The 12,739-nt window shown below is 52.1% G+C and overlaps 1 protein-coding gene across 1 annotated transcript in view; it reads right to left on the reverse strand.

The window, feature by feature from the left end:
* IGDCC3 (immunoglobulin superfamily DCC subclass member 3) overlaps window positions 1-12,739 on the reverse strand; it is a 106,001-nt gene that overhangs the window by 12,903 nt on the left and 80,359 nt on the right. Inside the window, exon 7 of the mRNA XM_075764763.1 lies at window positions 6,344-6,509. Coding sequence (XP_075620878.1) covers window positions 6,344-6,509 — 166 coding nt within the window. The remainder of the gene's footprint in view (window positions 1-6,343; window positions 6,510-12,739) is intronic.

Here is a 12,739-nt window from a genome sequence, read left to right on the forward strand (position 1 = left end):
CAGCTTCGTGGAAATGGTTTTTTGAAGGTTGCCTCGTACAGGCTGAGAATAAGGTGCAAAGCTTGAAGAGTGACGCTCACCGGTCCAAAGGGACACTGCAGATCGTGCCCAGCCCTCTACGAACGTGTTCTTGCACCTCCAGAAGTTCAATAGCACGTAGGGCTTCCTCGGTGAAACTGGGTTGCGTTATGCAGGAAGATGAACCCTTTCCGTTACCTTTAGCAGGTGCTGCAGCCCGCTGGCCAGGATCCCAGCCTGCCCGCAGTTTCTGGAGGGATGCTGCTGGTCCCAGCGGTGTGCACAGTGCCCATCGGTGCCGATGAAAGGGCCGGCAAAGCTGGTTAGGGTTAGGGATGCTGCTCCTTCTCACGCCCCTGGGAGAGGATGGAGTCCGGCAGGACGGGGATTTGGCTGTACGGTGTGTTTTCTGCAGGTGGGATGTAGTGAACGGCATCGCCTTTGCTACAGGAGGCACAGCAGTGGCACCGTTTCATCCTGAAATACTGACCCTTCCTTGCTGGCTTCATGACACCTGGGTTTGCAGTGTGTGACGTGACACTACGCGCACATGCTGAACCCTTCTGGGAACCGCACCACGCTGGGGACAAGCCGGGGCAGGCTCAGCTCCACAATCCAACCGCACACCAAACGCTGTAGCACCGGAAGCTCGAGGTCCCTTGGTTCAGTTCTGGTCCATATCAGAGGTGGTCTGAGCCTTCCCAGGTGGGAAGGACACATCCAACTGGTGCTGCAAAGCAGCCCCGCCTTGGAGCATCTCCCACCACAGCATTGAGCTCCACGCAGAAGACCTTCAGCAAGTGAGTGCCTCCAATTTCCCATGTACAATTAAAGGACTTTTCAGAGGTCTGTTCCCTCAAATCCAAGGCAAAAGGTTCCAATTGGACTGACGGTGGTGGAGCTGTGTCCTCCCATCCCTGCAGAGCTGGGAAGTGCACCCAGGCAGGAGACAACAGCCAGAGGCGTTATCTGGTTATCTGGTGAATGCGTTGGCTGCCACTCAACCTGTTTTCACAAGTCAGAGGCAGCAATCACAGATTTAACTGAATCCTGTCCCAGGGAGGGAGCAGAAAAATCTTTACAGCTGCAGGACTGCAGGGAAGCACAAAACATCTCAGGAAGGGAGGGCAGATGCCTGTGTTGATAGAACTTCTGGGAGAGCTATCTGCTGCTAAATGGAACGTTCCCCCAAACCTATTTCCCAGCAAAGGGGGAGAGGTGTTGGAGAGGAAAAAGACCCGGCCTAATCCAGGGGATGTTGAGTTTGGGCTGTCCCACGACAGGCTCAGTCCTGCCTTGAAGGCTCCTGCATAAGGACCATTCTCTGCAGATGTACTTTGCTGCACCCAACAGTTTGAAGAGACACTTAAAGCCCTGAATCAGTGATGCACTTCAAGAGCAGCTCAGTGGCGCAGCACACAGAGAAAAATTATGCGGGCAGCTCGGTAGCAAAATAATCGTAGCCACATGAGAAGGAGAGACTGGTGCCCGTCACCGTTGGCTGCTCCGGGGCTGCTGCAGATCCCTTGCATGGATACGGCTGTGTGATCCCGGCACGGGATCCCTGCTCGGTGCAGGGAAGGCTGGATCACGCTGATGCCCCACTGCTTAGCAGGGCTTTGGGCGCTAGTGCGGAGACCCTCCCTGCAAAGACCATTTCTTCCAAACAAAGTCAAATCCATAAATTATTCTTAAACCAGGAGCAGCTGGTTCACATCCGAGTCCTCCACGTACTTATTTGTCATGCTTCTGGGAACTAAAATGCGATTTGCTCTCCGGTACCGTTCCCATAGCCATTAACGGTCTTCAAGCTCATTGCATAAATAACCTGTGGGCTTGCCCGTCCTCTCTTAAGGTGTCCAAATCCCTACAAATTCAAGAGTTTGTGGGGTGTGCGCACCATGAAGGGATGTGCAAACCCACCTGCATCTCTCTGCACCCAGCTGACGTGGGTTTTATAGAAAAAAGCCACCTCGTGAATGACAGGCTGTAGTTTCCCTGCGTTTGGTACCAAAAAGGTTGTCCCGTCCCAAGTACTTGGATTAAGCAACACGACAAGTGCAAGAAAAGCAAAGTTGTCCTCAAGTTTATTTGCGGAGGAATATTTTCCCTGATGAACCTTGAACATTGGTGGCCCTTGAAGTGAGTCATTCCCAGAACACTAAAACAAGCGCAAACCAGTGAGGAAGAATTTAAAAAGGAGATAGTTCATAAGCGAAGGTCACCGAGGAGAGCAAACGCCACCTGAGCCCAGGTTCTAACGAAGCCTTTTTCTGGTGGAACAAATGAAGTCCCTTAATTACCATTTTGTAAATAAAATCTTCTTGGAAAATCAATATTTAGAGCCTGGCTTCTCTGAAGATGTTGGCCTTTGTTCCTTGCTATTACGGCAATATAAACCCCATAGTGTGATATACTTCTGGGCTGAAAATTACCCCCCTGAACCTGATTGGGTCAAAGGAAGAAAAGCAATAAACCTTTCACAGAAGTAATTCAGGTACTATTTCATGCTTCCTTGTAAATTTTGAAGTAATAACCTAGAAAGCACGATTTTACACAGGCCCACGTTAACTCGGCCAGTAACCATCCCTTCCTCCTGCAGCGATAGACCTGCTTTCAGGTCGGGCTGGTGATGCCGGGTGGGAATTTTGCTGGAAATGCCCATCACACCTCTCAGGCATTTGGAGAATGATCGATCTAATTCACCCCAGGAACCATACGGGCAAAATAGCATCTCTGATGAACAGCGAGGGACAGACCCTGCGGCTGCTGGACACAGGGACGGCTCCACCAAAGTCAAAAGGGCCCCATCAGTTTCTCCATCCGAGAGCGTGGTTCAGTGCAGCATCACGCCAACAGCTATCGGCTCCATCCCCAACTGGGGAATCGCAAGACAGCCCCATCATCAGCTCCTTCAGTGATTTTTATTCACAGCTTTTAATGGAAAACCCCACAATTCCCTACGCCCGAGCCTTCATGCATTTTTCATTAACAATTATCCGCTATCCCAGAACAGCTTTTGATTTTTGCTAATCATCGATTGGATATTTTGTTCCCACACAGCTGGCATTTTCAAAACATAACAACCACCTCTGGAGAGGGCACAGCAGAAGGCTGATCTTTAATGCTAATACGCCCAGAAACCATCAACACATCAGGTGATGAGAATTCACATCCGAGGGACCGCGAGGGAAGAGGTATTTATCGGACGCAGCCTGTGAGGCTTATTTTACTCTGCTGAAAGGCTGGAAGTTGCTTAGCAAGTGACCATCTGATGTCATATCAGCAGCCACATCCAACCTGCAGTAAATCCAGTCCTGAAGCTGCTGTCCCATCTCAACAACGATGGGCTTCTGAAGTCCCCTGCCCTTGAGGGTTTGTTCTCCTTGGGTTTGCAGTTACTGCGTATGAGAGACAGCGTGGGGTGACGTAGATGCCAAAGGGCCCTTCACAATTTTGTGAAGCAACACTTCTTTGATGGACAGGTCTTCCCATCGGCTGTGGGTTTGTGCAGACACCCTACCGCCTGCAGGAGCGATGCCTCAAGCTCGCAGGAGCAGAGCGGCATCTCGAACGCACCGTGTTCTGCAGGTCTGGACCTCACTTCTAGCTGTGTTCGTTTACAAGAACGAAGTTGCTCATAATGATACATTTTTGCAATCAATTAGCACATGATATGATTTGGGATGATTTACTCTTTTTTTTCTGAAAATCCCTTTGGGGGGCATTCAGACCTTTATTGCCATATTAAGCAGAGTTTTAATCCAAATGAATTTTCTAGGAAACCATGTAATCTAATTAAAAAGCTCATAGTGCAGTTTAGTAGCTTCATTACTAGTAGATTCGAGATCCATCTTTACACAGACAAATATCTTCCAAGCGCAATAGATTGATAAATCCAAGGCATAATCACAAACCGGTTCTGCCTGGAACTAAGGGGGTTACAGCACTTAGTCATGCCCATGAGAATGAAACAAAGGACAACTTGAAAAAGCTCAGAAAAAAAAAAAACCAACACAACCGTTGATCTGTTTTCTCCAATTCATGGAGCACCCAAGCCCTGTTGTACCAACGAGGGCATTTTTCAGACTGACAGCTTTGGAAACCACCGGGCATGGCCACTTGCCTCAAGTTGGCGGTCAGAATAGACCAAGACTAGTGTGAAAGAAGCCAAAAGTTCAACATCGTCAAGTATGATGGCCTTAGGGCTCAGCTTTACAATCACGTTACTATAGCTTGAGAAGATGCCATGTGTCAGCTGAGCCCCAGTAGCTGGCTGAGCTCCCCCAGCCTGTGCCAGATGCAATGTAATCTGATCATTTAGCTCGCAGTGGAAAAGACCGACGCTAAATTGCATTAAATGATTGCCATAAGAAAACGATTACAGCAGTGTTCACCAAGTCGCAGTCCACACGCGTGTGTAGCGCAGCTCCGGGGACCTGGCCTGGAGACATGGCCATGACCAAAGACCCTACTTTTACTTTCCTCAAACAGTGACAAGGAATGATTTCACAGGGAAGACATCAGGGCGAGACACAGAGCTGGACTCAGTGTGAGTTTTGTCATGGATTTAATGACCGCTTGTAAAGTCATCGGTCACATCTGACTCAGCCTCCTGGTCAACAGAAGAGGATGGATGCTCTAATTTCCCTTCTCCTATTTCTGCTCTGTCCATATCGTAAGGGCAGACGTGCCTCAGAAACTCATGAGATGAATTAGAAGACCACGAGACTGGACTGAGTTGGCATCTGTATGTGCACACACAAAGTTCCCTGAAGCTCTAAAAACTTCCAGCTCAGAACAAACCTTTACTGATGGAAAAGATTTTATTACAATTCACACCTTATCCTTCTCACAACTCACATCCTCCCCTCCTCCACATAACAAAGCTTTATAAAAGCCTCAAACCTCAAAGCAAAAAGCCACATTATAGAGAAACTTAGAAAAATAAACCCGCTGTTCTCCCCTGAGGAACAAGCCACAGTGCTTGCACAGCACTTCCCGACCATCTGAACTGAAGGTCTGGACCCTCCAGCGAGGTTGGGTAGCTGCGTTCATGAGATGCATTTGTTAATACGGATAGCAGCTATATGACAGCATAGAGTACAAATCTCTACCAATAATTTAGGTTTGCAACACAGCTACTATTATTTTTCAGAATATTGTTCCATGCTATTTCCATAGAAACTATGTTGTCAACTTGTCATTTTCACACTAAGAGCATCCCACCGTATCATTTCCTCCGTACAAACATCCCCATCCCCTCGCAGGAAAAGGCAGCTATTTAGTACTCAGAGAAAGCACTCTTCCCCGGTGAGATAAAAAGCTGAAGTTTAGTGAAAGTCAGCTTCCACGCAAATATTATTTCAAATGTATTTGCATTTGCACACCCAGGCAGGTCAACGTTCAGGGGTTAAAGTGTGGTTCCTCCTCTGTGGAGTGAGTTTGGTCCCTGCCAAGTGCAGGAACAACACGTGGACCTTCCAGAAATACCCAGATGATGATCAGGACTGAGGACGGACTTTTGCTGGGTTCCTGCATCGTCAGTCAAAGTCTAACGTTGATGTCCTGGTACAATAAAGCACAAAGCACTGAAATGTAAGCCTCCTAAGTGCAGCTAGTAGGACTGGAGCAGTGTTTTAGTCTGTCAAAGCCCAAGTTAAATCCACAGACCTGCTTCTGAACATTACCAGCTTCACATTAGCTCTTTGCTAATGCAGAAAGAAAACCAACTTCTCTCCCGCTCCACTGGAGTCTAGAGAGTTCAAAATAATGGCTTTTGATCCAGCCCCCCTCCAAAGCAGGGTCAGGGAACATTGCGTCAGTCCAAAGGATGCGTGACAGCAACCCGCCTCACCTGCCGAAGCTGAGCCGGCTCTGAAGCGCTCCCTTTTCAAGGTGCTCAAGCAGCAGGGGTGCAGTGTTTTGGGATCACTCACGCCCCTCTCAGCCTCAAGCACATTAGTCACTGCTCAGCGTTAACGGGGCTACAGCAAAAGCAGGGCTTGCACGGCTCACCAGGACACGCTGCAGACCCCGCTGCTCTCTGCCAGCCTTCACCAACCGCTCCAAAACGAACTACTGCACACATCTGCCTCAAATCCGCTGTCTGCACAAAAGCTGAAGCCTGTGTGAGTCAACGTGCTCTTTGCCCAAGAATGACACCTGCAGGGACAGCTACTTCTGGACCATCAGGTAGGCGATGTCAGTCCTCTGTGCGTGGTAACTCCAGGTTGATGCTGGAGAACGGCACAACCCAGCTGTACGTCTCGCACTACCCTCCACCCCGTGCCGCAGGGCCAGCGGCCGGTGCACGAGGACTTACCTGTTGTTATTCTTCAGCTTAATGTGGTCGCTGGTCTCCAGGATCTGCCCGTTCCTCAGCCAAGTGATCTGCGGGGGTGGTTCCCCTTGGGCCACGCACGTGAAGATGGCAGTAGTCCCCACAGGCCTGGAAATGGACTGGGGATGCTGCACAAACTCTGCGGGGGCTGCAAGGAGGAAGGAGAAGAAGGTTGAGAAAAGTTGTGATGGTCCCACTTTATCCTGGTACAAAGAGCAAGCTCGTAGTTTGGGCTACAATAAGCCTCGTCTGCCTGGGAACGTGACAAGGAAAGCCCCAGTGCTGTCACATCCAGCCATACTTGGCCAACCCATGGTGTAGGCAGCAGACAGCTATGGTTTGGACGGTGTGTCTGTAATCGATGCAATGCTGCAATTTGGTTGCCCATCCTGGTAGTCACAGCATCAGAGCAGGCACCTGGAGGTCACCTCAGCGCTGTAGGGAGAGCAGAGGCGAGTCCCGCAAGGTTCAGGCAAACGGCGTCAAGGTCTAAGTCCCCTCACCTCTCCCCAGTCTCCCACTGAAAGCAACTCCAATGCTGAAAATAATCCATGTTTGACAAAAGTTCTTTACAAACGCATCCTGCTCGGGGAGCAGGCTGGCAGCTCGGCAGTCTCCGGTCGTTTGCACACGCACAAAATGGAAAGCGTGCGAAACCCTTCCTAGAGCGTGGCACCACACACGGCCATCGCCCCGGCAGAAACGAGCCCTCTGCCGCGGAGGTTTGCACGAATCAGCACGTGTCGCCAGTAGGAAGAGTGGTGAGGAGGGAAGGCTGCAGCTACCTGTGGCAATCACAGTATTTGTGGTTGGGGAGATCTGCTGCTTCATCAACGGCCGAGCTAGAGCAACTCCCTGGCTTTGCCCAAAGGATCCGCACGGTATTAGCAAACTGCGGGAAAATGGAAAGAAACGTATGGATGTGCGTACAGCAATCCGGCAGGGTGTTCTTTCCCCAGTAAATACCAGACTTGCTGCAGACTCTCCTAGTAGCAATAGACTGGGGAGCCCTTTTTTGCCCCAGATCTACAGCCTGGGACGCTCGGGGTCCTGCCAAGCCTGGCAGAAGACTCCACCATGTCTGTAACTGCTGCTCACCTCGTAACCAAACGGTGTCACCTTTAACATTTTTAAACGGAAAGTGATTTCCCCCCTTCCAGCAGCTCAAAATAGATTTAAAGTCATTTAAACCAGCGCTCAGCCTACAGAGCGCAGGGCCTGAGAGACGCTGCCAAATCGGTGAGTTTACTCAAGCAGTTACGCTTCAAAGGGCGAAGTGATAAATACACCCCACGGTGCTGCTGAAACCTAAAATCAGGAGGAACTGGCAGCAGCCACAATGAAGACAAACAGACGAGAGGCACGGGCCCATAATGAATTTACCGACCAGAGTCACGTAATGGATGGCTGGCGTTAAATTTTCCTGACAAAAGCAAGATTATCCAGGGAGATACACTCGGTGCCGCTCGCTGGCATTTTCCAAGCACGGGGTTGGTGAGCTCTGCCGCCAGCAGAGATGCGGGGATGGGAGAAGGGAGCAAACTGGTCCAGCAAAATGCATTGAGGGCTGGCCAGGCTGCCCGGTGGAAGCAGCTATGCAAAAGCAGAGCCTTATGGTTCACAGCCAAAAAAAAACCCCCAAACCCTTCAAGGCTTGCTGCAGCAGCATGGGGTGATAAAGCTTTTCCCCAGCTGCATGCAAGGGAAGAGCATCACTGCTGCTGCAACAAGGCCAAACCGCAGCGAAAGGCGCTCGCGTGTACGAGCGAAGTCACGCACGTTGTAAGTCCTGCAAGCAGAAATTCATTGCAGAGCCCGTCGACCTCGAAGGAGCCCCCTCTTTCATTTTTAATAATCAAAGGGAAGCGGAGCATGGCAGGTCTGACTTATGTTAGCAGCAGGGGGTGTCCGCCGGCAGAGTTTATCGTCAGGCCACTTCTGCTGGCGCTCGGGTCTATTAATGAACCTGATCTCAGCAACCTAATGGCCACCTATTTCCAGAACCTCCTGCTAAACTTCCCCAGGTGCCAATCGATCCCTTGTCCTTTTATTTCCCTCCTACATTTCTGCCCCCCACCCCACCCCCGGCTTATAAATGAAAATAAAATTCAGGATGGGTTCAATAAAAGTTGGAAGCACGGATCAAGAGGGGGAAAAGCCCCTCCGCCCTGCAGTGAATGGTCCCTTTGTGGTGTACAGTGAGAGCATTAGAGACTTGATTTTCAAGACTTCCTTAACCTCCCGCCCCCCGCTTTGTGCTGGCGCGGTTTTGCAGGAGCAATTATTTTGCAAGTGGCTGTGCACCTCCCTGCTTTCATCTGGGCTCACGAGTTGCACCCGCAATACTCGCAGGTGCAAAACCACGATGCCAAGGAAGGGCACAGCCTTCTTCCAGCTCCTCGCTGCAGCTTCGTTAAAGATCCTGCCGCTTGGCTCTTTGCCTCTGCCCCCCCCCCCCCCCACGACTTCACCAAATCTCAAACCCGCCGGTTGTTCCAGCAGAAACGAAGTTTAAATATGGAAAGAAGCATCCGGCGTAACCCTTCTGGAATCGCCGGCTCTCTTTATCCTCCCTTATTAGCCCGTGTCAAGAGGGAGTAATTGGAGCGGTGTCGCGTGTGACTCGGGGCTAACGAAGGCGCAGCTGCGGCCGCTGGCCGGGCGCCAGCGATGCTATTCAGGACCGCGGCCCCTCGGGTTCCTCAGGTCCCTGCTCCCCTCCGCCGTCCCTCCTCTTTGCCGTCTCGCTAAACACAACCAGATCAAAACCCCGGCCCCCTGTTTAAGTTGCTTAAACTCTCTGGGGAGCGGGCGGCCGCTCCTTCGAACGGCTCCCGCCTGCCCTGTGCCGAGCTGTCCCTGCTCGGTGGCATCCCTGGCTGCGAGGCACGGGACGCCCTTCTGCTGTTCCCGGCTTTCTCCAGGCATCGCTCCGTCCTGCTCAGGTCTCGCCCTCCTCCTTTGGGCGCGGAAGGAGCAGCAGCGTGGAGCTGTAGCGGCAAAAGGGCCCAGGTTGCAGCCGAAACATGGAGTTAAAAGGCTCCTTGTCCCCATCACCAGCTTCCGACAGCATCAGAGCAAGGTCTGGGTGCCACCAGGGTCTTAACACGGGGACGGACACCGCTGCACGGAGATGTCCCTCTGCTACCCCGGAGCACGGGGTTCGTACCAGCGTCCCCAGGCAGGGTGTCCTGGGACGGCTCCTGGTGCGTGGTCTCCTGGACAGAAGAATGTCTGGGTCCTCTCCCTGCCCTGTCAAATGGTTTCGACAGGAACCGAGAGTTTGCCACCTCTGGCCCCGGGTTAGCAGGAAAGGAGGAGAAGCCAAGCCCTGCCTGCTGCCAGCCCTGCCTGCTGCCAGCCCTGCCTGCTGCCAGCCCTCCTCCACCCCCCTCGTCACTCATAATTAATAGAGCATCTTGTCAGTGCTCATCTCGCCCGGCAAGGAGGCGCAGCGGCCTGAACGCCTCTCGCCCTTCCACCCTACGTGCCAAAAGGCCATTGCAGGCGGCGAGAGGAAGCGTCTCTCAGCCCGCCGTGAAGAACTCAACGAAGGTATTAATGAAGATCACTGTTACGAGCAGAGGATTCAAACCTGGCGAGGAGGAGCGGGCAGGATCCAGCCCTGGCTTGTGAAGTGTGAAGAAACCAGAGCGTTGATTATTCAGGACTTAATGGGAGGGAGGGGATCGTGCAGTTTTAATGAATATTTAAAGGCGTGACATTGGTATCAAAAAGCAATAATGCTTAATACCACCCCCAGAATCGTTAACGAAGTGCTTCAAGAGCTTTTACTGTGCTCAACAAACTGTGGTGGCATGAGGACGCGCTGTAACAGCGGGTTGTAACGGGAGACCCGGATGGGTTCCATCTCTTTAGGGACACCTCATCTCAGCAGTGACCAGCCACCGGTCGCCGTCCCCAAGATAACGAGGAGCTTTGCTGCCCTTGCTCTGAGTTTGCGGCGTGGTGCTTATTGCAGCACCCCACAGCTCACTGAGAAGGATCGGGGAGCACTGACAGCCAATGCCCCTTGCACCTCGCTATGAAGCCATCGTTAATTTTCAGGTAGCCAGAGTGGCAGGGGGAGGGAGGGAGGGGGTGAAGGAGAAGAAAGAAAAACATGGAAACAACAAACCTCATAAATTAGGCTACCAGAACCTAGAATAAGGGTAATAAAGGAGAAGGCAGGTCGACGGGGAAGTCAGTCAAGCACAGCATCAGCTCACAGGAGATTTAAGACAGAACTGCTGCCTGCTTGGCTTCTCTCCGTTGACTGCAGAGGATGCCCAGATGCTTCACGTAAGTAACTTAAATGGTGAAGCTGTAGAGCTGGTGGGATTGCTAGGGCCAAAGTCAGTGATGGGAACTTCTCGTTCCCAGCAAGGTGCAGGCTGGAGTCCTCCACAGCAGTGGGACGTGGTCCCACAACACCTACTGGAGTGCTCCTGGGAGGATGCTCAGGCACCCCAGCTCCCTCCAGCATCCCGACGGATGAGATCTGCGTGCCCGCCTGTCCCCGTGGCTTTTCTTGAGAAGAGAAATGAACGCGTGGGCAGGAAAGGGACGGCTCCACGGGGCACACTGACCCACGCAGCACATACTGAAGCTGGTTTTGCAGTATGAATTTAAGGCTAAACTTGAGGACAAACCAAGTCCCACTGAGCCGAGCCTAAAACACAGCAACCACCATACATCTGCTGCTGAATCCAACCCCGCAGCCAAGGCTTGCAACGCCAGCGAGCAAGAACGATGGAAGAAACATCAGGAAACGCAGCGGTGGCCGGATCTGCTGGACCAAGGAGCGCTGCCCGGTTCTGCCGGCACAAAGCAAGGCGAACAAGGCAGTCATTGTCAGCGGAGCCTTCAAAAACATGTCCCTAAGATGGGCACTCATTTATGAGATGGGATCTCATTTTTCTGCATAGCTTTCAGGAGGAAATGAAGCGTGGAGTGGAGAACACTGGTGACCATCTGGCCATTCACAGCCCATCAGTTTGTTATGACACCGAACACATAATAAAGCACAAAAGATTGCACAGGAGGTAGAGAGAAAGCGCTTTGATATATTTTTTTTTCCTTGCCACTGAAGCCTGCTCTTCCCTTGCACCACATGCACGCACACCCTCCGTTTCAGCCGGCAACGCATTCGGTCCTTCGACAACTCCCCCCGTGAGACTTTCATTCGCAGCCCGGCACAAAGCAATATTCAAATGGCTGCGCCAGGATCTGAAGAGAAAATGGAAACTTTCTTGTGTGAGAACCTTACAAAAGAGATCAAAGGAGCCTAAATGGCCAGGGGAGGGCAGGGAGGGAGGGAGCGGGGGGGGGGGGACGGGACTGACGCCTTCTCCTCTGAAGGGAGGAGGAATTCCCAGGAAGATAATAAGGCGGCGTTAGATGATCTGAAGGAGAGCCTGCGACACGAAAGGACGTTACGGCTGGAGCAAGGGCAGAGCCCTGCGCTGGGACACCTCTGCCCACACGGCTGCTGTGGCGGGACGAGGACCACCGCTGGCAGCAGGAGGGCGGACGTGGTCTCAGTGCCGGCCTCCCGCTAACTCCTTGCCTTACAACAGGAAACATCGCCCCTTCTCCCCCGGTTTCCCACCTATAAAGCGTGCCTCCTTCAAAAGACGAGGGCCACGTTAATTTGTGCCTCCAGGCACTTCTAGGGCCCCTACATAAAGGCAGCAAGTACCTGGCCTGGCGCGCTTTGAGGACGCTGTATTGTCCTAGCCCTGTGCTAACTTCCTCTCCAGCCAGGCTTTTGATAGCCCGCCCTTTGCTTTTATTCTCTTTACGGATGTAATTTGCATCGCTGACATCTTGACAAAGATAAAACCCACAGTCTCCCATGTCAGTCATTATCGGTGTTTTCTTCCCAGCCAAACCTGAACAGCAATCGTTTGTACCTCTCAGCTGGAAAATTCAGGCAAAATAAGATTCGGAGGAAGGAAAAGCTGCTTCCAGAAGGAGGGTGAGCGAAGCTGGGATGAGTCCAGCTGCCTGGCCAGGGTCTGCCGTTAGCTTCCCTGGGGAAGGACAGCTCCCCCCCCCAAAACCCCATCAAGCACTTTATGGATGGGCAACACAGGTTGGGGTGCTGGACACTGCAGCTCATGTCTAAGGGCTACCCCGAGGACGCACTGGCCACGCTTCTGCCTACCACTGCCCACTGCTGTGCTGATGCCGAATGCAGGAGCATCCTCCTTGCACAGCGAGGCTGGGCCCTCTGATTACCATTTTAAGGACAAATTCTCCTCTTGGTTCCCCAGGTGAAAACCCACAGTAAATCTACCCCAGACGAACTCCAGCACTAGATCAGCTGCTCAAGAGCTGATGTTCAAATCTCCAAAGAGACCGAAACTGCCGATC

The sequence above is a fragment of the Balearica regulorum genome, chromosome 12 (assembly GCF_011004875.1).
Source record: "Balearica regulorum gibbericeps isolate bBalReg1 chromosome 12, bBalReg1.pri, whole genome shotgun sequence".
Classification (NCBI taxonomy): Eukaryota; Metazoa; Chordata; class Aves; order Gruiformes; family Gruidae; genus Balearica; species Balearica regulorum.